Genomic DNA, 22,590 nt, shown 5'->3' with positions numbered 1-22,590 from the left:
GAAAAAGTCACATGGCAAGTGACAAAAACGAAACATTTCTATAACCTCTACAGACGCGGAGCACTGTGTCGGATCTGTGTGTTTTGTAGGATGTTTATGAGAGTGAGGCGAGAGGCAGAGAGGAAAATATGAGGAGATCTGGAGTGAGGGAGGGAGAATTCTACAGAGACACGGCGTAGATTAACATGCAGATGGTGCTGGAGTCATTCATATTTGATCACTGCTGTTTGGGGGCTGCTCGCCTGTGTCTGTGTATATGTGTGTGTGTGCATATAGGTGTGTGTGTGTGTGTGTCTGTGTTCATGGGGTGCTAGCTTGCATGCATCCAGGCTGTTTTCTTGAAGCATAATGAAAGTTCACATTGAGGTAAGAGAAACCGGGGTGAGAGGTGGTGCGAAAGAAGACCATACATACACACACTGACTCACCCTTAGACAAACACACACTCCACCTCAGATACACACACACAAAGACACACTCACCCTCCGGTATACATGCACACACACACTGACCCTCAGGTACACACAGACACACAAACACACACACCCCCTCAGATACACAGAGATACACACAAGCACACACAGACACACAAAACAGACACACACACCCTCAAATACACAGAATTCAGGGAATGAGGCTGACTGGAACACCTGTCACATTGTTGTTGGACCAAGAGAACACTGAACACTTCTGATATAGGAAATAGGACACACACACACACACACACACACAGAAACTGATATTCCGTGGCGGATGGTTTACAGGCAGGGAGATGCTTGTTTTCCAGTTTTTATGCTACCCTTGTATTAACCTCTCCTGCTCTCTGTCTCTGTGTTTCTGTTTGTATCTGTCTCTCCTGCTCTCTGTCTCTCTGTTTCTGTTTGTATCTGTCTCTCCTGCTCTCTGTCTCTCTGTTTCTGTTTGTATCTGTCTCTCCTTCTCTCTCTCTCTTTGTGTTCTCTCGGTCCCTTCTTTCAGAAGAATGCCATTCAAGTTCAGGTTACAAGATCAGCCCTGATATTCACACAATTCAAGCTCAAAGTAACAGTACGGCAACCTGGCACAAAAACACTTTTTGAACAGAAGCCCCAAAACCTTAACGAAACAAATCAAGAGCAACAATATTACCCAGATTCATTGTTCACAAAATAAAATCAGATAGGAATTCTACAATTTTTTACATTAAAATCCAAATTGGCCTGTAGTAGTTTGAAGAAATAAATAAGACAAGTAATAACCTATGCAAGAAGTCGTAACAATCATGTTATTTCCCATAAGTGGACTAACTATGTGGCTAACTCCAACTGTAAAAAACGATATTACTTTTTCAATGTCCATTTTGTCATTTGTTTCTCCCCATCTAGCAAACACTGGTCTGATGTTTTTTGGTGAATAACAACTGTACAATATGCTCCTTTTGCTTGTGCCTCAGCACATTTTGAGCTGAACAAGAACATTTGTGGTGGTCAGCAGTACGATGGCCCTCCTCATGCTGTTGATTACCTTTCTCTGTGGGGACTATTGCTACAACAGTAGCGCATGGACTTTGGCAAACACGTTTTTCAGTTACGTAAGGAAACAGAGATAACTAAGAGCAAGCTAGCTAGTTGTGGTCGATTGCAGTTCCACTAAATCCCAGATAAAGGCTTGATTTTTGTATACAGCTGCATGTCATTGTATGTTTTAAATAATGTAATGTAAATTATTTATAATTTAACTTTAACTAAATGTTAGAAAAAGTGTAATTCCTAATGTTTTTTGTGCCTATTACCTTATATTTCATCAGTTTATCATATTTCTAGAGTACATTTTTCTCTTACTTTCCCACTAATTAATTTGGCAAAAACAAATGCTGTCATGCCAATAAACCCATTTCAATTGGAAGGAGATAGAGACAGGGAGACAGGGAGGGAGTGGCTTAGATTTGGACGGGGTGGAATGGGAGTGGTTTGACAACACCTCTCTCTTCTGATATGTGTGTGCCCACACACACATACAAACACACACACAAACACACACACAAACACACACACATACAAACACACACACAAACACACAGCTGGCACACAGAGTGGGAGTTAACCCAAGTGGAAAGGCACTAGAGCAGCTGTTCATTTCCAACCTCTTCTGTGTCTGTGGGTATATTTTAGACTGGTCAGACAGGCTGGCTGGCAGGCAGTGAGGCTGGCTGGCAGGCAGGCAGACAGGAAGCCATATTTTCCAGCTTTCTACAGCTGCATATTATTACAAACATCCCACAATCCCCTGGTCATCCCAACTGATCCTCCACAAGCCCCGAAAGCAAAACAGTATGCTTTCTTCCTCACATCCAATGACGCCTCCCAACACTAATGTAGACTTCCTGGTCTGTGCTGCAGTCTCCTGAGTACAGGACCGTGCGGCATGGTGACGAGAGGTGGAGAGCATAGGACTCAGAGAACAGATGTCGTTGGGGAGGAGGACAAGATACCCGCCGGATATCGGGAGGGCTTTGGGACATTGAGGGACGGCGTCATTCCACTACCAGCGCTCGCAGCTGCTCCGAGGGGGGAGGGAAGGGGGGGGGGCTTGGGGTCGGGCGTCCGGGGAGAGAGGAGCCACCGGAGCACAGTGCTGTTCGTCATTAGTCTGGAGCAGGTGCCAAACAGGGGCCTGGTTCAGCACCCTGGACAGCGCTGGCTTGGCCCCACTCATGGGATATGTGCTACCTGGGAAGGGTAAGCCTTAAAGCCTCGACTGGAGAGGAAAGGGGTTGGTGTGGCTCGTCAAACGGTCTGACTGAGGTCTTGTCTTGGACAATGGAAAAAAACAAACTGATAAGCGTTCTCTAAACTTCTGGAGGACAGTTTGACACCGAAGAATCTCTGGCACACCTCAGTTCGAATTGAAATGAATTGGTATTTTCAAAGTACCCGTACAGGTAAAGAACATATCCAGTCGGCCAAATCAATTAAGATGTAGGAAAAGAGCGTGGTGTGCATTGTTATGCCAGTGGAGCCGTTCACAGTGCAGTAGCCTGCTTGTCTGCAGGCAGCTTTTAATGCAAATAGAGATGGTAGTGCGGTAAAAGTTGGACCGCATGAGACCCAACTCCAATGAAACAATTGAAGGGAATCACCACTCTCCACAGACTCCAAGTTATTAGGCGCACTCCTACGCCAGTGAAAATCGAATCAACTGCCTGAAAATGTCTCCTCGTCAGCTTCATCGACGAGCCGAATCAATCCCCACGTCAAATTAAAACACGAAACAATCGAACAGCACTTGCGTCTGACCGAGCAAAAGGAATCCCCACCATTTCAGAGCCAGCAAACGTAAACAGGAAGAGCACATTGGTATGCCATGACGGAAAGGGGATGGGTGGACAACAAAAGGGGTCACAAAAGTCACCTAAGAAATATGAGGAGAAACGGTTTTCCTTGTGTGCGCAGCTCAACTCTAGCGTTACGATTTCAGCTCTGTGGCAGATTGGAGCCTTCATAAAAGCAAAGGTCCCACATGGGACGGAGACCTTAAACAGAGATCGCTGCCGTACAACTGGGCCCCAGGAGCCGGCTTCCTCACCCGTTAAAGGCAAAGGCACGGCAAGCTCCCACGTTTCCCCAGTGGCAGACGTATCCAACGAGGACCTTCCAAGGAAGTCCAAAGTGTTGAAGTCTTTGGAGAGGTCAACAGAGGTCATGGACACATCTTGCTCATGTGTACTGCACTTTTTCTGCCATTGCATTCAGTGCATCATTCATGCTGAAGCCACACCATAGCTCTTGTAGCAAGTCTTGATAGAAAAGACAAGTGTGCCGGGACAGTGTTTACATCCCTTCACCAAGTTGGGATTCTGATTCCATATCTGACCAGTGCAGTAGGGTTTGCGTCATTTATCTTCGATACAGAAACAAATCCCAATTTACGATATAAATGCTTTTGTATAATATGTTCTTGCATGTGAAATTGTTTTTTTCTTATATAAATAAAATAGACCCTACCACACACACACGCACACACATTCGCTACACTGTGTCCCAGATAAGATGAGAAGATAGAATCTTCCAGATTCTCTCTCGGATTCACAGGGAATTGCAAATGCATTGAAACAGGATCTTCATCAAATGTCTCTGCCTTCGGGCACAATCATGTATCCCCCCTCACACACACAAACATGCACACACAGACACTCACAAACATACACACTTACACACACACACACACAACAACAATTCATGCACACGAATGTACTGACACACAAACGCATGCAAATGCAAACGCTACACACATGCACAACATCACCTCGTTCTTCAGAGAGAGAGACCAAAATAGTTCTAATCATCTATATGCAACTTTAATGGTATTTTAAACATTCATGAACAATTTATAAACAGTGAGATTTTGTGATAAAATTCTGTCTGCCTTTTTTACAGAGGGGTGATATATCAGGAATTTAACATTCATGACAATTTATAAACAGTGAGATTTTGTGATAAAATTCTGTCTGCCTTTTTGACAGAGGGGTGATATATCAGGACTGTTGCCATCATGCACAAGCTTTCAACAACAATATAGATAAAGACAAAAAGGTTTGGAAACAATTTTGACCCACAAATTGGGTATCAAACCATCCTGCCAGTTATGTGCTGTAGTAAGATGGAAGAAAATGGTGTCAACGAGCCAACCAACATGGTAAAATAAGATGCCGTTCATTTCTCTGAGTGACTGAGCTCAGAGACCCTGAATCACATTTAAACAGAATGAGATTAATACATTGCTATTCCATTTCACCATGAGCGGATGTATTTATTTTCCCCTCTGTGAGTCTCTTTATCTCTTTTTCTGTCTGTCTATCCTTTACCTTTTCTGAGAATTTCCATCTGACTGATCAAATGAGCAGCAAAGACTGCTCTGTGTGGTGACAGGAGAGAGGAGGACTGGAGGAGAGGAGGAGAGGAGGAGAGGAGGATAGGAGGACAGGACTGGAGGAGAGGAGGAGAGGAGAGGACTGGAGGAGAGGACTGGAGGAGAGGAGGAGAGGATAGGAGGAGAGGAGAAGACTGGAGGAGAGGAGAGGAGGAAAGGACTGGAGGAGAGGAGAGAAGAGGAGGATAGGAAGAGAGGACTGGAGGAGAGGAGGAGAGGATTGGAGGAGAGGAGGAGAGGACTGGAGGAGAGGAGGAGAGGACTGGAGGAGAGGAGGAGAGGAGAGGAGGAGAGGACTGGAGGAGAGGAGAGGAGGAGAGGACTGGAGGAGAGGAGAGAAGAGGAGGAGAGGAGGAGAGGAGGGGAGGAGAGGACTGGAGGAGGGGAGGGGAGGAGGGGACAGAAGGAGAGGACTGGAGGAGGGGAGGGGAGGGGAGGAGATGGGGGGAGGAGATGACTGGAGGAGAGGAGACGAGGGGAGGAGAAGACTGGAGGAGAGAAGGGGAGGACTGGAGGAGAGGAAGGGACAGGAGGAGAGGACTGGAGGAGAGGAGGGGAGGACAGGAGAGGACCGAGGGAGAGGACATGATGAGAGAATAGGAGAGGACTGGAGAGGAGAGAAGGAAAGGATAAGAAAAAGGAAGAGAGGTAACATGCATTTTTGTGTGGCAACAGAGTGTGAATTATCTGATAAGGTTCTAGTGTGAAATACTTTGAGAGGAGAGGAGCGGAATGAATAATCCTCAGCAAAAGTGTGAGTGTGTGTGAGTGTGAGAACCCCAGGGACTGTTGGTGGGAGGTAAGAGGGGTGTTTGAGTGTGTTTAAGAGGCAGGAAACAATCTTTTCCTCTTGGACAGCCGCAGATCTGCATTATGTACAGGCTTCTCATAATCATATACTGTGGGAATGCTGTTTATGCTTTCTGTCTCTCTCCCACACACACATGCACACACATACTCACACACACACACACACACACACACACACACACACACACACACACACAAACAACAGCTACCTGGGTAGAGCGGAAGGGCTGCAACACTGTGGAAATTCACCAGATAAGATAAATGTGGCCTCGCCTCGCAGGGAGAGAGTTTTTCCGCTCCGAGGCTCCGACACAATGAATCTGTGGCCACCACGCCGCGCTCCCTTTAAAGCAGTTTCTGCACGGTGATGAATTAAGCAATCTGTGGGCGTGAGGGGGGTTGGAGAGGGTGGACCTGGAGAACAGACAGAGCCATATGTTATCCTGGAGAGAGCAGCCAGGGTGTTTTCTAACACACCCTGATGGTCTATCAGTACCGAGAGTGGAGGTAGGGGGCCGATAGCAGCGGACGTCCGGGGGACCGGCTGAGGACTGCTTTCGGAGAGTCTGGAAGCTTCCCCACTGAGGCAAAGCCTGGGAGCCAAGGGGTGAGGGAGAGCTGCCATGTGTTCTTCTGGGATCTGTGTGTGATGGGCCCTGTTTGCTGACGCTATGTCATTCGTTTTGACCCTCCGCCCTCCTCATGACCCTTCCTCTCTCACCCTGGCCACCATCTCTCTCTCCCCTACCTCCTCCCTCCCTCGCCTACTCTGCCCACGCCCTCCTGTTCTCACCCCGCCCTCACACCCCCCCTACACTCCCCCCTACACTCCCCCTATATGTCGTAAACATATGATGAATGCTTCCCTGATTCTAAATATACGTCTTGATGAGGAAGGACTGAGAAACGACCTTTTGTGAAAAGGAAAAACACACTTTTTCGAAACAAATCGATAGGTTAGCTGAGAGGCCGACAACAAAGGCCCCATCATGGAAATGGATCATGCCTCCCACTCAGTGGGAGAAAGTGGATAACTATACCTACGTTCCTACCGGTGTTAATGTACAGCACGGTTACCTCATCCATATTCATGTGACTGCTACTTCTCTGAATCGGCTATATTCCATCCATAAGACCGGACTTAGTTTTAACATGCAATGATTTATACTACTCATCCCTGCGTTCAGAGAGACAGAGAGTTGGCTGCCCTCCATGGTATCATGGAGGTCAGCATGTTCATGCTCATTATTTTCATTAATGCAGGTCTTGCACACACAAACACACACAGACGCACACACACATTCATACACCTGCACACACACCGTACGACAACTCCATCCGAGTGGGATGGAGTCTGAAGCCCGGAACGATCACCTGGTCACAGACTCACTCGTCCGTCCCCCCACCGCTCTCCCTTAGCACACACACACACTCACACACACACACGAGCACACAGTCCTTTCGCACACCCATCTGAGCATGCTGTGAGGTTTAATTGTGTTACAGCCCCCAAGGCCCTCCCCTAACCCCCAACCCACACACACACACACTCCCTCTCTCTCATCACACAGTCCCTGGCCTCTCGTCTCCCATTAAGAATAGGTTGCATCACACACCATCCCATAGCCCTGTAGAGCAGAGTCCCAGCCTCCTCTCACGTGTGTGTGTGTGTGTTTGCGTGTGTGTGCACATACCGTGTGCCCATGCACACGTGCGCGTGTACACGTGCGTGTGCGTGAGTAACCATGTTGGCTCCTGGGGGATCTTCAGGCCGGGGCCCCACAGGTACCGAGCAACACTGTCCTAGTTACTATATCCGGAGCTGGGCTATGTGCTCCGGCAGACAGCACGCACCGGGGGGGGGGGGGGGGGGGGATCATACACAGTCAGACGCTGGTGGAGCTTGAAAATAGCAAGGTTATGGGTTCAATTCCCTCCTCCGACTCCCTACTAGCAACATATGGATGTTGGCAACATTGCACGACGTGAGAGGTTATCGAAAAGATCGTCATTGATCGGCATTTCACCCGACAGACGGACAGATGATGAATGTCAGGTGGCAGGAAGTGTTAGTGCTAGCGACTTCCTGCTTGAAGTGTGATATGATCCAAGATGCTGTTTGGGAATGCGTCTCTCGTCTAGTCATGACTGGGAGGGTAATATTTCAGAGGTGGAGTGATCAGTTGTGTAGTCTGCTCCAGGGTGCTATCCCTCTCTCATCTGTCTTCAACAACACGTGGCCGTCCAGAATGGCCCAAAGGTTGACACTGATGCATTCTGGGAAACGGTACCTGCACTGACATGAAGGAAGGAAGGCCAGGTGTTCAAGCAAGAGTAATACACTCAAACGGAGACACACACACACACACACACACTTTAAATGAAGCACAGAGTGCGTCGCTCAAACTTTGAGGCACCCCACTATGACATTACAGAATTTAATTTGGCATATCTGTAGAACATGTCAGTATTCCTGGATCGATTATAAAATGTCTCACCGTTATTTTTCCATCCTTGGTTTTGTCTGTGTCTGTGGGTGTGTTTGTGTGCGTATGAGTGCATGTGTGTACTGGGTGTGTGGATGTCTTTGTGTGTGTGAGCATACTTGCGTGTGGGTGTGTTGTTACGGATGTGTTTGCGTGCGTGTGAGGGTGTGTGTATGTGCTACGTGTGTATTGTATTTGTATTTGTGTGTGAGAGTGTATTTGTGTTTGTGTGTATGTGTCTATTTGTGTGCGTTACGTCTGTGTGTATTTGTGCGCGTGCATGTTATGTGTTAGGCGTGAGCGTGTGCACAGTGTTTCTGAGGTCTCAGGGTCGGGTCCTTGGTTTGGGTGTCCGTCTCTTTGCCTGAGCTGATTTAGTGGGCAGTCAGTCGGAGAGCTCTCTGCCTGTTTCTTAATTGGGTGCTGTCACCATTTTAAAGTCCCGTTCACACACACACACATATACCCACAAATACACACTCTATCTTCTCTAACGAGATCTGATGCTGAGAGGGGAGAGAGGCTGAGTCTGGCAGTGACTGCTGATGACGGCGGCCAGGGATTGGCCGAGCGTCAAGCAGAGATTAAATATAGAAATACAAATATTTGCCAAAATGGGAGCAATACTAAACGAGTACACTCAAAAGATATACAAATAAGACATCCGGTTGGCATCTGTTTGTGTGTGTGTTTGTGTGTCAGGCATAATGAAGAGCCTAGCCCCAGGACTTTCGGCCTCTCAGAGGACCCATTAGACCCATTCTGACATCCATCCCTGTTCCGCTCTCCTCTTCCTGTCACACGGTCTCCCAGGGCCAATAGGAACGTTTAGAGCAGCAGTTAGGGAAGCCACACAGACAATTAACAGTCAATCTGGCCTCGCCTGTCTCAATGTAGGGAAGGTGTGAGTGAGAGACACTTGAAGGGAAAACGACAGGCCGTGTGTCTGGATTAACACGCTGCTAGCTGGGCTGTGTGTGGTGGGGGCAGCCCGTGTGTGTGAGCGGAGGGGGAGGCATGCTGGGTGTCTGTGTTGGGGGCGGGGCATGCTGGGTGAGTGTGTTGGGGGCGGGGCATGCTGGGTGTCTGTGTTGGGGGCGGGGCATGCTGGGTGTCTGTGTTGGGGGCGGGGCATGCTGGGTGTCTGTGTTGGGGGCGGGGCATGCTGGGTGTCTGTGTTGGGGGCGGGGCATGCTGGGTGTCTGTGTTGGGGGCGGGGCATGCTGGGTGTCTGTGTTGGGGGCGGGGCATGCTGGGTGTCTGTGTTGGGGGCGGGGCATGCTGGGTGTCTGTGTTGGGGGCGGGGCATGCTGGGTGAGTGTGTTGGGGGCGGGGCATGCTGGGTGTCTGTGTTGGGGGCGGGGCATGCTGGGTGTCTGTGTTGGGGGCGGGGCATGCTGGGTGTCTGTGTTGGGGGCGGGGCATGCTGGGTGAGTGTGGGTGTGTTCTTCAGCTGATACCGACAGGTAGGTTTAGCCAGACTGCTCAAGGTAATGGTGCTCTGAACAAACTGACCATTCACCAGTCTGCAACACATATACAGGAAACATGGATACAACAAACATGCTGAATCATCTTACTCTAACATGACAAGGTAACAACCTGTACATTCCTGAAGCTATAGAATACGTTTGAACACTTACACACAGTTGAACACCGTTCAATACAACCGATTCTGATAAAAAGGTCGTCAGTTTTGCAGACCGAGCGTTTTACATCACCGCAACCTCACCCAGCAGTAATGAGATGAAATGAACCAGGAAGGTGTGGATGACGGGGGTACAAGAGTGTGCACATCAGTATGTAGGCAACATCAGCCTCACAACCTTAAAAGCCTATTGAAGAACTGAAGGGTGCCGAAGTATGTAGGGTAATGGCATTAGCAACACCACTAACGCCACCAGTTCAATGGTGTTGTGGTTGGGGCTCATTGCAGCTTTAAATGCAGTCGGTCATGGTTGTGTTGTTGTTGTTCAATGGGTAGTACAAAGCGCTTACCTTTGTTCAGCTATGTTTCTGCGGTTGGTGTTACAAGGGGGATGTACAGTACAGTATGGCTAGTGTTGTGTATTTAATGTGCTTGTCTAAATATCTAATATACTGTCTAATACCTAAGTTAGTATCCAACCTTCTCTGATACATGGACCAACTCAAATTTTCCACCAACTTGATACATCCACAAACCCTAAGCTAACCCCCCCCCCCCACCCCCCCAATTTGATAACGCCTTGCCCCCAATTTTTGTCGTCAGTGCTCTTAGTGTCCTAATCGACCTCTTCGTACTCGACGCGGCCAAATTAACCTAATTAGCAAATAGCATCAGGGGGAACGGAAGCACTCGGCAAGCTCTGTTGCCATGACAACGCCTGTTTGGACGTATACAAGCACAAAGGGTCCACCCTGGTGATGGTAGCTAGGGCTGCAGAGATGGTCACCCAGTGGATGACATCCGTTGCTAATTCTAAACTATTAGGTTGGAGGGATGAGGGGCCACGGTCTGGTGGACTCATCTCCTATTTTGTCCTCCCCCCCTGCCTCCTCTCCTCTCCTTCAAGCGGTCCTCTCCTGTCCTCTCCTGTCTCCTCTATTCCTTTGCTCTCCTCTCCTCCTCTTCGGTCTTCCTCTCCTGTCCTCCTCACTGTCCAATTCTCCTCTCCTACTTTTCTCTCCTCGCCTGTCCTCCTCTTTAGTCCTCCTCTCCTTCACTCCTACTCTCTTTGTGTCACCCCTCTATCGGTTCCCCTCCTCGTGTCCTGTTCTCCCTTCCCCTCTCCTTTCTTCCCCTCCTCCCCTCCTCTACTGGTACTGTAAGTTCCTCCCCAGAGGGCCTAATAAGCAACAGAGGAGGAAGCACTGTGATGTTTGGTTGAGACGGTCAGCGTTTCTTTATAATTGGCTGTAAGACTCCAGACTAAATTGCCTGATTTCTAACATGTAGGACATGAAAGCAAAAGCATCTCCAACAGATGAAGCTCAACCCGAGGCAGTTTGATTCAATAAGGGAAGACAGATTATGTCCAAAACAGTTCAGCATCATATCATGGGTGTCTGCGATTCGACTTTAAATATATATGGTTCCTTTGACAACCTGTAAAACAATAAATAGGCCCTTTTATACTCCTATAGTTCCTGATCCACCTATTCCAGTCTTAGTGTGGTTCACTATTGCCTCTTGTGTGTGAGACTTCCTTGGGGTTTTTCGGTCACTAAACCCTTTATCTGCCTGCAAAAGTATCAATGAATGGCTAAATTGCTGATGATTATGCTTTATCTCCTTGAACAGATTCAGGAAAGAGATCAAATAAACACCATCAAGTGCCATCCAACTTTCTGGATGACTTTTTTTGTGAGGTTTTTGTCTTGTGTTGCAAGGCCCCATTACAAAAGAAACCCTGGTCTAAGATTCACAGCTAAACCAAAGGTGTCGCATACAAAAAAGTCAAACATGTTTTAGAGAGGTGGTCTGAACTGATTTACAAGGCCTATCTACTTATCGCACATCTACAACAATGATAAAACCAAGGGGAACACATCTTTGAAATTGTTTTTGCTCCAGTAAACCTTTAATGGCCCCTCTCTAATACGTCCTACAAACAGCCTGCACTTAGACGACAGACTGTCGAAAGCCGCTCTCTGCAATTGATATGTACACTTGAATACATCCCATCGATCTCGGTGTTGTTCATTGCAGCGTCCTCGCAATGTTAAGAAATGGCCCCCGGGCTTTCGGCGGAATGCTTTCCGATCATTATGGAGATCTATCGATCCGTCGCCCGGCCCGGACGCGGGGTATTGATTTACTAATCTGGAGTTTCTCTGCGGCCGTGTCGGCCATTTGGACGCCATTACGAGTGGCGCTCATAACTTACAAGCATAATTGGTTCACCGAGAAGAGCAGCCTGCTATGGATGGGAAGGGGGGGGGGGGGGGGGGGAGGAGGAGAGGGAAAAAGAAGAAGGAGGGCGGAGGAGAAGAGGTAAGAAGAGAGGAGAGGGAAGGAAAGGAGAAGAGGATGGAAATGACGGGAGGAGCAGAGAGGGCAAAAAAACGAAAGGAAGGGATCGGTGATGGGAGGCCAAGGAGGGGGGAAGAGAGGAGAGGAGCGAAAAACAGGGGAGGAGGGAGTAAAGGACAGAGGGGATGGGAGGAGCGCTGAGGATGAAAAGAGGGGAGAAAGGGAGAGGAGAAGGGATCTCGCTCATGTGGATGAGACCTCGGAAGATTTACGGCAAAAGCTCCGGATTGAAATTACAGAACTGCAATTATGGGAGCAGCTAAAAGGCAGAATGATAGCTTGCTGTGAGGGGAGTATTGGAAACACGACTGAGGACCAGATCAGGCCCTAATGCAGTAATTAATTCCCAGATGATTGGCTAACTGACATCCGTATACTGTTCATTTACTAAGAGCTTTTTACAGGCGGCTTAGAATGTCAGCATTACAGAATGCAAGGATAGGAGCATGGTGGAGAGAGTCTCAGGACTTTAGTAGCCTGTCCTCTCGCTTGACATTTACCGGTAACAACCTGGGGCTGCCACCGGCCCTGCTAACTGTCAACACAACTGCTCTTTACAGAGGAGAGAGGGTGAGGATGGAGGAGTGTGACCGAGAGAAAGACAGGTAGAGAAAGAGAGAAAGTGAGAAAGACAGACAGAGGCAGGAAGAATAACAGGAAAATAACAAATGTTTGTGAAGGTGAATTTATGCATGTGATTAAGAAGACTGGTAGTCCATCTCAATTAACTACACACACACACACACACACACACACAATTAATGAGCACCGTCACAACTTTCACACTGCTCAGAGACAATTGGAGAGGGATGGAGAGACGGAGGATTGGATAAATATTGAGGAACGTTATGCACACGTAACCAATCTTATAAACATGCCTGGGCTTGCGTAAGATTTTGTTCTTTTGTCGGTTGGAATTGTGGGTCTATTAAGCTTTGATTTCCTGACTGTCATGGCAACACGGCTCATGAGCTCTGTCCCCTTACTGTACTTGAACCCAACTAACTAGTATAACTTCCCAAGTGATAACGTCCAGTATGACCTCGTTGTGAAAGAAACATGCCGGACGTTTAGTGGCCTAAGTCTATTCACAGTACAAATACCAAATGGGAAAAATATTAGGCAAATGCTGTACAGACGTCACAATAGTGATAAAATATTTTCCAAGCACAAAGTCACCTTCGCCTCCGACGAAGTGTATACAGGATTTCTGTGGCTGAATCAGGAATCGTCTGTAACAGGCAGACATTGCTGGTGCAGCATTCCAATATGGGCGCTCATCTTATCATCACAAAGAAGAAAGTTCAGATACATACAATAAATCCTGCAGCACTGTGGTTATCAGGCATACAGTGAGAGTGTGATACGGGGCTGTCGTGGGGGGGGGGGGGGGGGGGGGGGAATCTCTCCTCTCTGGGATCTATCTGTAGATCAGCTCATAACCAAACTGCTACCCTATGCTACTCAAATCACTGGAAGAGGTCAACTCTACCAAAGAGCGTGAGTGAGTGAGTGTTTTTATGTGTATGTGTGTGTGAGAGAGAGAGAGAGAGAGAGAGAGAGAGAGAGAGAGAGAGAGAGAGAGAGAGAGAGAGAGAGAGAGAGACAGAGAGATAGAGAGAGAGAGAGAGAGAGATAGTGATAGAGATAGAGAGAGAGAGAGAGAGAGAGAGAGAGAGAGAGAGAGAGAGAGAGAGAGAGAGAGAGAGAGAGAGAGAGAGCGAGAGAGAGCGAGAGAGAGAGAGAGAGAGAGAAGAGAGAGAGAGAGAGAGACAGAGAGATAGAGAGAGAGAGAGATAGTGATAGAGATAGAGAGAGAGAGAGAGAGAGAGAGAGAGAGAGAGAGAGAGAGAGAGAGAGAGAGAGAGAGAGAGAGAGAGAGAGAGAGAGAGAGAGAGAGAGAGAGAGACAGAGAGAAAGAGAGAAAGAGAAATAAACACACAAATACATCCTAATCTAAATCGTTTTGATCTCCATGAGTCTAGAACAAGGCTGGAAAACCCTAACCCAAAGTGTGTCTAGATCATGTGTACCTAAACCGAGTTACAGTACAGTGTGTTCTTTCAACATTTGTATGTGTCAGTTGATTAGTTGGTCTGCGGAATACATAAAAAAAAACATATCTGTTGTTGGGTTGTGCTGTCTGCAGGCATCTGCATATTATTGAACGCGTTGCAGGAAGTCAATTCAATAATCCTCGGGTTGGGCAATTCTTTGCTATATCAAGCTAGTCTCTCCTCTCTGTGTCGTACTGGCCTTACTGTTAACAGCTTCCCAGTAACCTTGCACAACCTACACCCACCCACCATGTCTAACACCTCTGTCTCCTCCTGCTTCTCTTTGCTCTCTCTCCTGTCACTTTCTCTTCGCTTCCTCCCTTTTCACCGGCTCACCTTATTCCAAAACCTTATTAAGGAGAATGAGAGCCACATGCTCCCAGCTGTAGAGAAATAGATGTGTGTGCGTGTGTGTGTGTGTGAGAGAGAGAGAGTGAGTGAGTGAGAAAGAGAGATGGTGCGTGTGCGTGTGTGCCGTTCAGTGTGTGCGTGCATCATCGGGTTCCCTTAATCCAGTTACAGACACAGGCGTGAAGGAGAGGTCTGTTTAACATGACACGGATGAGCAGACAGAAATGCGGCCTCCTTGTAGTTAAGGAGGGGACACACTTAATACCTCAACACCAAGAGATGGTTATGTGTTTAGCCTGCAGACTAGCTAAATACAGATTAACTACCATACTTGTACTGGCTAAAACTCATAGGCCTACTTGCTTAGTATGGCTAGCTTACTACTTTGGGAAGCATACAAACTGGCAACCAGATGCCTACAGGTTAACAGTTGAGCTTTCAGATACCCAGGTTAGCAGTCAAGCTATTTGATACCTAGGGTAGCATACAGTCTAGGTAACAGATACCTACAGTTTAGCAAACTATCTAGCTACCAGATACCCACAGGTTACCATAAAGTCTGGCTACCTGATACCTATGGGTTATCATAGAGACCAGATACCCATGGGATAACATCCACACCAGCAACCAGAAACCAACGGTAGCTGTTGGCATACAGACCAGCTACCAGCTACCTTCAGGCTAACAAACAGCATCAATACATAAGCACTGCATCCATAACTGGAGCATGACAGCATTTACTGACTGGTTACTCTTAGTGTGTTCGGGGAGGAGTCTGGACCCTTGTGAGGTCAGAAATATCAAAGCAGAGACCCCTTCCCTCGCTAAGTGCCTGATGGTTTATTGCTGTGGTGAGTTCCTGCTCTACATTCGGAAGATCACAGCATGCCTGACATGTAACTAGAGATATCTGCAGGCCGTTAAGAAGTCTATTTTTTCAAGCAGGCTGGCAGGCAGACAGGCAGACATAATACAAATAGTAAGACAGGACACCAACACACGATCACCCTGACAAAACATGAGCGAACCATCATGAATGCACACCAACCCAAACTCCACTGTGACATAAACAGAAACCAACTAACACCCTGTCAACACACTAACCAACCGCAGCCCTCTAATGAGAACTTTTTGCATTTTCATCTGACAAGATTTTGTAGCTCCAGGGCGATTTAAGGAGGGGCTCTTGTGGAGTTCCACTGTGAAAATATATTGGGTTCTGCCTTTAAAATGATCTTTTTCCCCTGTGTGAGAAGACAACCGACAGGCTATTGAAGCTGTACAAACTGTCTTGGTAGGTCTGAGTTGATTTCATCAGGTTTGTGTCATGTGGATCATATTGAGTCTAAAACCTTGACAAGAGCAAGAGAGAAAGAAAGACCGTGCAAAGGAGTGGGTGAATAGAGCGTGTGTGCGTGTGTGTCCAGGCCTCTTGTCTAATCTGTTCACTGCATTATTAGACGACACCGCCGGCATGAATGATTTCATTAGCCAGGGGGTTAAGACAGGAGCAGGAAAGAGTGAGCGCGAGGGAGAGAGAGAGAAACAGAGTACAGGTAGAAAACAGCTCCGAATGATAACACTGGAGCCATGGGCAATCTCTCTCCCCTCTCCTTATGTCTCTCTCTGCCACACCCACTGTCATACAGTAATAAGAACGACAGACCAATCTGTCATTTTTTTTCTACATTTCTATTTCTCCCTGCACCTCTCCCTTTCTTTTTCTGTCATTATTTTCCCCCATCCCTCTCCACCAACTCACTTCAACAGATTGTAAGCACTTAAACAGTTGTTGCTAGCACTGTCAAAACAGCAGGTGGTCACCCCCCCACTCTCTCTCTCTCTCTCTCTCTCTCCTTCTCTCTCTCTCTCCCTCTCTCTCTCTCTCTCTGTCTCTCTCTGTCTGTCTCTTTCCCTACCTCTCACTTTTACTGTCTCTCCCTCTCTCACTCCCTCTCACTCACTCTGTCTCTCTACCTCTCTCTTCCTCGCTCCTTCTCTCCCTCTCTTTCAGTGCAATCTATCTTCTGAGTCACAGGGCAGACGTGTGGTAAATGGGGAGGGGGGGCAATCTTAGGAACATTCCATTACTCTACAATCCGACGCCAAGGGTACTGTCAGGGTGGGGGGTTAGGGTCGGAGAGCAGGGTCAGCCCTGGTACCAGTCACATGATGACATGGCCTAGATAAACTGGTGCAGGTGCAGAGTCTTTTTTGTTGTACGGCCAAACAACCATAACTATACTCCTTGGTCTGATGGAAGAGAGATAAACTGGACTGTGTGCAAATGTTTGTTTGTCTCTATGGGTTGGAGCAAGACTGATCAAAGTAAAGTGAAATGAGGACGTCATTGAATAACATTGCTGAATTAAAGGAAAACGTTAGAAAAATGTATCTTACCTAGTCTACCATGACTCTTGTGAATTGGAGAGAGAAAGGGAAAGCCAGGAGTTAAAAAAAATAAAACAAATAGAAAAGGCCAGAGGAAGAGGATCCCAGGAGAAGAAGACCTACACAACACTGGTCCACGTTTCCTTTCATACCCAACCCTTGTCTGTGGGAAACGACCAGTCAGAGCACATGTTGATCCTATTCGTATATATGACTATCAATGCAACAGAAGGTCACACAATGAGATGTGAAAAACATCAACCAAAGGCTCCATCCGCACCAGGTCTTTAGCATGTAAGAGGTGGGGGCCAGCCAGCCTGCACAGGTTAAGGAGACAAGACCACTGGTTTATGTTGGACGCTTTGGCATCAAGCACAGATGGTGTCATCTGGATCGAGCATATTGTGTACCCTATAGAACATATGGAGTACCCTGCGACTACACTGCAACAGTCTCTTGACAAAGTCAAAAAAAGGTTCACAACAAATCTGAATCTGAATTTGGCTGGCTTGTATGGACAAGCAGCTTTGTCAGTTATGAGAGTCTAGAGAGACAAAGACGAGTGTGCATGTTTCTGCAGGGCAGTGACAACCTGCGGATCATTCTGCTGGTGAAGGACCATTTATTTAGAAGGACAAGAGCCCAGGTGGTCCAGCAGCAAGAGCAATTAACTTATTTTCACTGCTGTGTTTACTGTGTAATTACAAAGCGCTCAGTGGTGGAGGAGAGATCGATGGCCAAGCCCAAAGCCTGTGTGTGTGTTTCTGTGTGAATGTTTGGTCCTACCATGCAGAACAGCCCTACAAAATGCTCTCCGTAGCACAATACCAATTCCTTCAATGTGTTGTCCCCACAAAATAGAGATAAGATGGTACTATTTCTTCCTTATTTTATCATTTGTCTCTCCCTCTCCCTCTCTCCCCCCCCTCTCTCTCCCTCTCTCTCTCTCTCTCTCCCTCTCCCTCTCCCTCTCCCTCTCCCTCTCCCTCCCTCTCCCTCTCTCTCTCTCTCTCTCTCTCTCTCTCTCTCCCTCTCTCTCTCTCTCCCTCTCTCTCTCTCTCTCTCTCTCTCCCTCTCCCTCCCTCTCTCCCTCTCCCTCTCGCTTTCTCTCTCTCTCTCTCTCTCCCTCTCTCCCTCTCTTTCTTTCTCATTTGATGGCACAGATGGCCCAGTAGAGAGAATGGAGGGGAGAGTTGGGGACACATGTCTGTCATTTCAGCGATAATGCGATAAGATGCTTGACAGACAGTTGGAGAGACAACCAATCAAGGGCGAGCAAATGTTCTTGTCTCATTTAAACAATCAATGACACTGGCAGGGGGGGCACTGGCACTTAATTCCTCACCAAACACCTCCTAAAACGAAGGGGAAACTCACAAAAGGGAAACAGCAGTCTCTCAGCAGATATTTCTGTTTCTGTGCAAATCTGTATGATTTGCATTAATTCATTTAGCAGACGCTTTCAATAGTAATTTCAGAGTAAATACATACACTACTCTCAGATTCTGGTTACATCCACATTTAGCTTGTTTTGGCAGTATATGCATTTTGAATATAGATGGGGTGTAAACAGGAAGTACTGTGACTCATGCATGTCTTTCAAATGTCTACAGAGGAGTCAGATGGCTGAGCTGTTAGGGAATCGGGCCAGTAATCAAAAGGTCGCTGGTTCGATTCCCGGCTGTGCCTAGTAACGTTTTGTCCCTGGGCAAGGCTCTTCACCCTACTTGCCTGGATAAGAGCGTCCGCTAAATAACTAAATGTAAATATACATCTGAATGGATAGACAGGACGAACCATTCCAACAATGGCTCCAAATGCTAGACGGACTAACAAATGGACAGCCACAGACCCATAAAACAGAGAAATCGGGGTTCTAATCCATAAACTCATAGTACTGGAATCCATTGCTCCATATTGTCGTTGCAATAGCCATTATGAATGAATGTCAGATTAGTCTGTGTGGGATGATTGGATTTGGTATGCTTCCTGCTGGTTCTTTAACAGGGTTAGTTAGACATTCAGCTAGGCCAACACTTTGACTATGACGAGTCACTCTGCTGCAGTAATGACTCCAATTTGAACTGGGTGGGTGGGTTCACGAAAACAGCTGAATGGTAAACTGGGCCAGGACTGGGTCTGAGACCAAAGATTGTTTGAGACTGTTTACAGAAGGTCTTGGACAGAACCCATGTGGGCTGAGTGTTGTAGCATCATCGGATCCAGGGTTCTCGTTTTTGGAAATCCTTGGTGAACGCCGTGCCTGCGGTAACTGTTGTGATCAGTAATGTTCCCAAATGTTGAGGCAGCAGAGAACAGTCAAAGTCACACCCAGTCTACACAATCAGATCCAGTTTACGCCATCACATCCATTCTCCTGCATTAGACCCAGTCTACAACATTAAGCTCAGTCTCCACCATCACATCCATACTCTGACATTAGATCGAGCCTACACCATCATATAACCTCGCTCTACCACAAGCGAGACGTTCCTGGTTTGACTACCGCTTGCATGGGGCACGCCTTGGTTCACAGGTGGGCTATCGCACACGCCCTTCTGAGTGGGGTTTGAATGTTCTCCGCGTGGTCACATGGGTTCCCTCTGCGAAGAACCCAAATATAAAAAACAGGTCGAACACATCTCTCCCCTGCCTATGTCCCTGGTCAAGGCATGGGGTGAACACTTGGACCGGTCCCCCAGGCACTACTGATGTGGCAGCCCACTGCTTCCTGGGAGGAGTGACAGCAGGCTGGGTAACAGGCACATTTCCTCGGTGGACTCTCCGGCACGGGTGTCTGCGTGTTCCAACGCTCCCTGCACGCCTGCGTGCGTGCCACAATGAGGATGCTCTCTTTTTCGTCTTCCATCCGGTCTGCACAGCTTCCGTCAATCCAGTCGGATGCAGAGTGCTGCGTCGGTTCGTTCGTCTAATTGTCATCTAAGATTACACTGCTCAGCGTTAAGTGGGAGAACCGGAGAGTGGGCTGTTTTGCATGCTCGCGTGTGAAGTCTGCGACGCACTCTGCAATTATCCCCCTGATCCGCGAGTGCGTGTTCACATCACTCACCTCCTTCTGTAACTCCCCCCCCCTCTCCCCCCCCCCCCCCACACACACGCGCACCAATCTTCTTCGTCTCTCGGTCTCCCTCTGCTTTCCTCAGCTTCCCCTGTCCTCCTGTCTCCCCTGCTGTCTATTCACTGACACGGCACCAGCAGCACATCATATGTTTTGAAGGCACTTCCTCTCCCCTCCTTCCTGTCAGTGAGCAACACACCATTGCTCAGGTCCCAGACACATTTCTCTGACAGCTGAGAGCGATCTGGTATAATATGAAGCACTTAGACACCATACACTGTATGTGTGTGCGTGTGTGAGTGCGAGAGAGGAATGAAGTGTGTGAGAGTGTGTTTGTGTGTGCTTGTGTGGCAGCCTGGAACTGATGTGCTGCCATAATAAGCACGATTCAGTCCTTCCAGGATCTATCTTCTCAAATGCTATCCCTCCCAAACACACTTCAGAGGTGGAGACACAAATGAGAGAGCGCACACACCCAGCAACTTGCATTCAAACAGGTGTGTGCAGAATGTGAATTATACAACGACAATCGGGGGGGGTCAACTTCTTCTCCAGGGCTTGTATCGACCCCCCCGACCTGTTGTTTTGACCTCTTTTGTGGGGGTCCAAGTCTCAATTAGGGGGATCAGAACCCCCCAGACCCCCCCGTAATTTGCACCCTGGGTGTGTGGGTGTATGTGTGTGTGTGTGTGTGTGTGTGTGAGCACCTGTAGTGTCGTGTGTCTCGGAGGGCCCTGTTGCTAGGGATCCTCTCGCTCTCTCTCTGGTTGAAGGCGTACAGCTTGTAGGGGTCATCTCCTGGCTTCCATCTCTGGGCACTCAAGTAGCTCTTCTCCTCAAACTCCTCCAGCAGGTCATCCCACTCCGCATCTGAGATCTGAAAACATACGCACGCACGCACCCATCGGTTACACACACTCAGGTGAGAGCACATCGGTTCACATCAGCCTCAGAGAGTGTCCACACCACCCACCCTAGCAACAACACATCCCTTTTATCTCCTCAAAATCCAGTACAGGAATAGTAAAAAATCCAAACTTTTTGGCGGCGTGTAACCGCCCTGTCTCTGTAGAGGCTGTCAAAGCAGCAGTAGCTGTCTCTGTAGAAGCAGTCAGAGCAGTAGAACCAGCTGTCCTTAGAAGAACAAGGAGTAGTGGTAGAACCAGCTCTCTGTTAGAGTTTAGAAGATGCTGCGCAGCGGTTTTCACCTCATTATTTTCTCGAACTGACAGATTCCAAAGTTCCCCTTAGTCATTAATATTACAGCTCGCACAGGAGCATTTTGTTGAACCCCCCCCCCCCCCCCCCGACTCCAACAAATAGACGGAACCACACACAGACTGACAAAGACACAAAACTATACACACCTGCACACACAGAAAAGACTAGATGAGCTCAGACAACAACACCCACAACTAAGTTGGGTCTGGAGAGACCAATTATAATAGACCAATAACCAGTCTTAAGTGTAATGAGTCTGGAGAGACACATCATTACACTGATGCAGGTCATGATCAGGAGACACCTACACATCCTTAACCAATAACCAAGCCAAGGCAGCAACCATAACTCAAATACATACGTTGTACTGGAGCTTCCTCTCATATGATAGTGTCATTATTCTCTAGTTTGTATTGTTTGTGTGTGTGAGTGTCAGAGTAACTGCACAGTGCGTTCACTGCGTACCTGATACGGGTCAATTACGTGTGGGCAACTACTAAGGGGTGCGCACAGGCAGGTGACATGTGTGCATTAAAACATTAATTTTGAAACAGCGATCTAAGCCATGCTTAAATAGCACAAGCGTCTAGGCGATTAGGTGCGCGCAGGTGTTTCAGTACGGGAAGCACACGTCACCTGCCTGTGCGCACGCCTGGTTATCATTCAAACTGTAAGACATTGGGCCCTATCTTGCACCCCGCGCAATTGACTTCGTACACCGACGCATGTATCATTTCCTATTCCTATTTTCACTCATCAGACGCACATCGGTAAATTGGGGAATTAATTTGCGCTTCCGGGGGCGGTTCAGCGAAAAAAAAGAGTCGTGTTCCAGCGCAAACGTTCCCTGGTGTTATTTTGCAGTTTCAGAAAACAATTCCGCCACAGACCAGGAAAAACGTAGTCTAAAGTCAGTGGCGCGTTATTTTGCTTTTTGCATTTTGCATACATTGATTCAGTCTTCAAGCGATTCACATCAATTCACAAATGTCAAAAATCTAGTTAAAACTAGTTATTCTATTTGTCTCAGGGCTGACTTGCTAATAATAACAGACGACTGCCGAATGTTGAATGGTTGCAGTCAGCTTGAATTAAATTGCATTTGTTTTATAACAATGAGTTAACTAAACTGCAAGAAAAACAATACATTTTAAGGTTTTGACAGTGTTTTTTTTCTTCTTCAACACTTAACTACCTATCACAGTCAAATAGAAACAAGTAACACTAAACAGCAAACTGGAATCAAATGTAAGCATACATTGAATTGAAATT

At 47.5% G+C, this 22,590-nt stretch overlaps 1 protein-coding gene across 1 annotated transcript in view; it reads right to left on the bottom strand.

The window, feature by feature from the left end:
- The window catches only part of galnt14 (UDP-N-acetyl-alpha-D-galactosamine:polypeptide N-acetylgalactosaminyltransferase 14 (GalNAc-T14)), a 73,282-nt gene that overhangs the window by 38,191 nt on the left and 12,501 nt on the right, over window positions 1-22,590 (bottom strand). Inside the window, exon 2 of the mRNA XM_084700681.1 lies at window positions 20,805-20,974. Within this exon, the coding sequence (XP_084556807.1) occupies window positions 20,805-20,974 (170 nt within the window). The remainder of the gene's footprint in view (window positions 1-20,804; window positions 20,975-22,590) is intronic.

The sequence above is a fragment of the Hypomesus nipponensis genome, chromosome 6, assembly GCF_054491055.1.
Source record: "Hypomesus nipponensis isolate SF chromosome 6, ASM5449105v1, whole genome shotgun sequence".
Classification (NCBI taxonomy): Eukaryota; Metazoa; Chordata; class Actinopteri; order Osmeriformes; family Osmeridae; genus Hypomesus; species Hypomesus nipponensis.
Note: the sequence above shows the minus strand (reverse complement) of the source record. Positions and strands in the feature narration are given on the sequence as shown.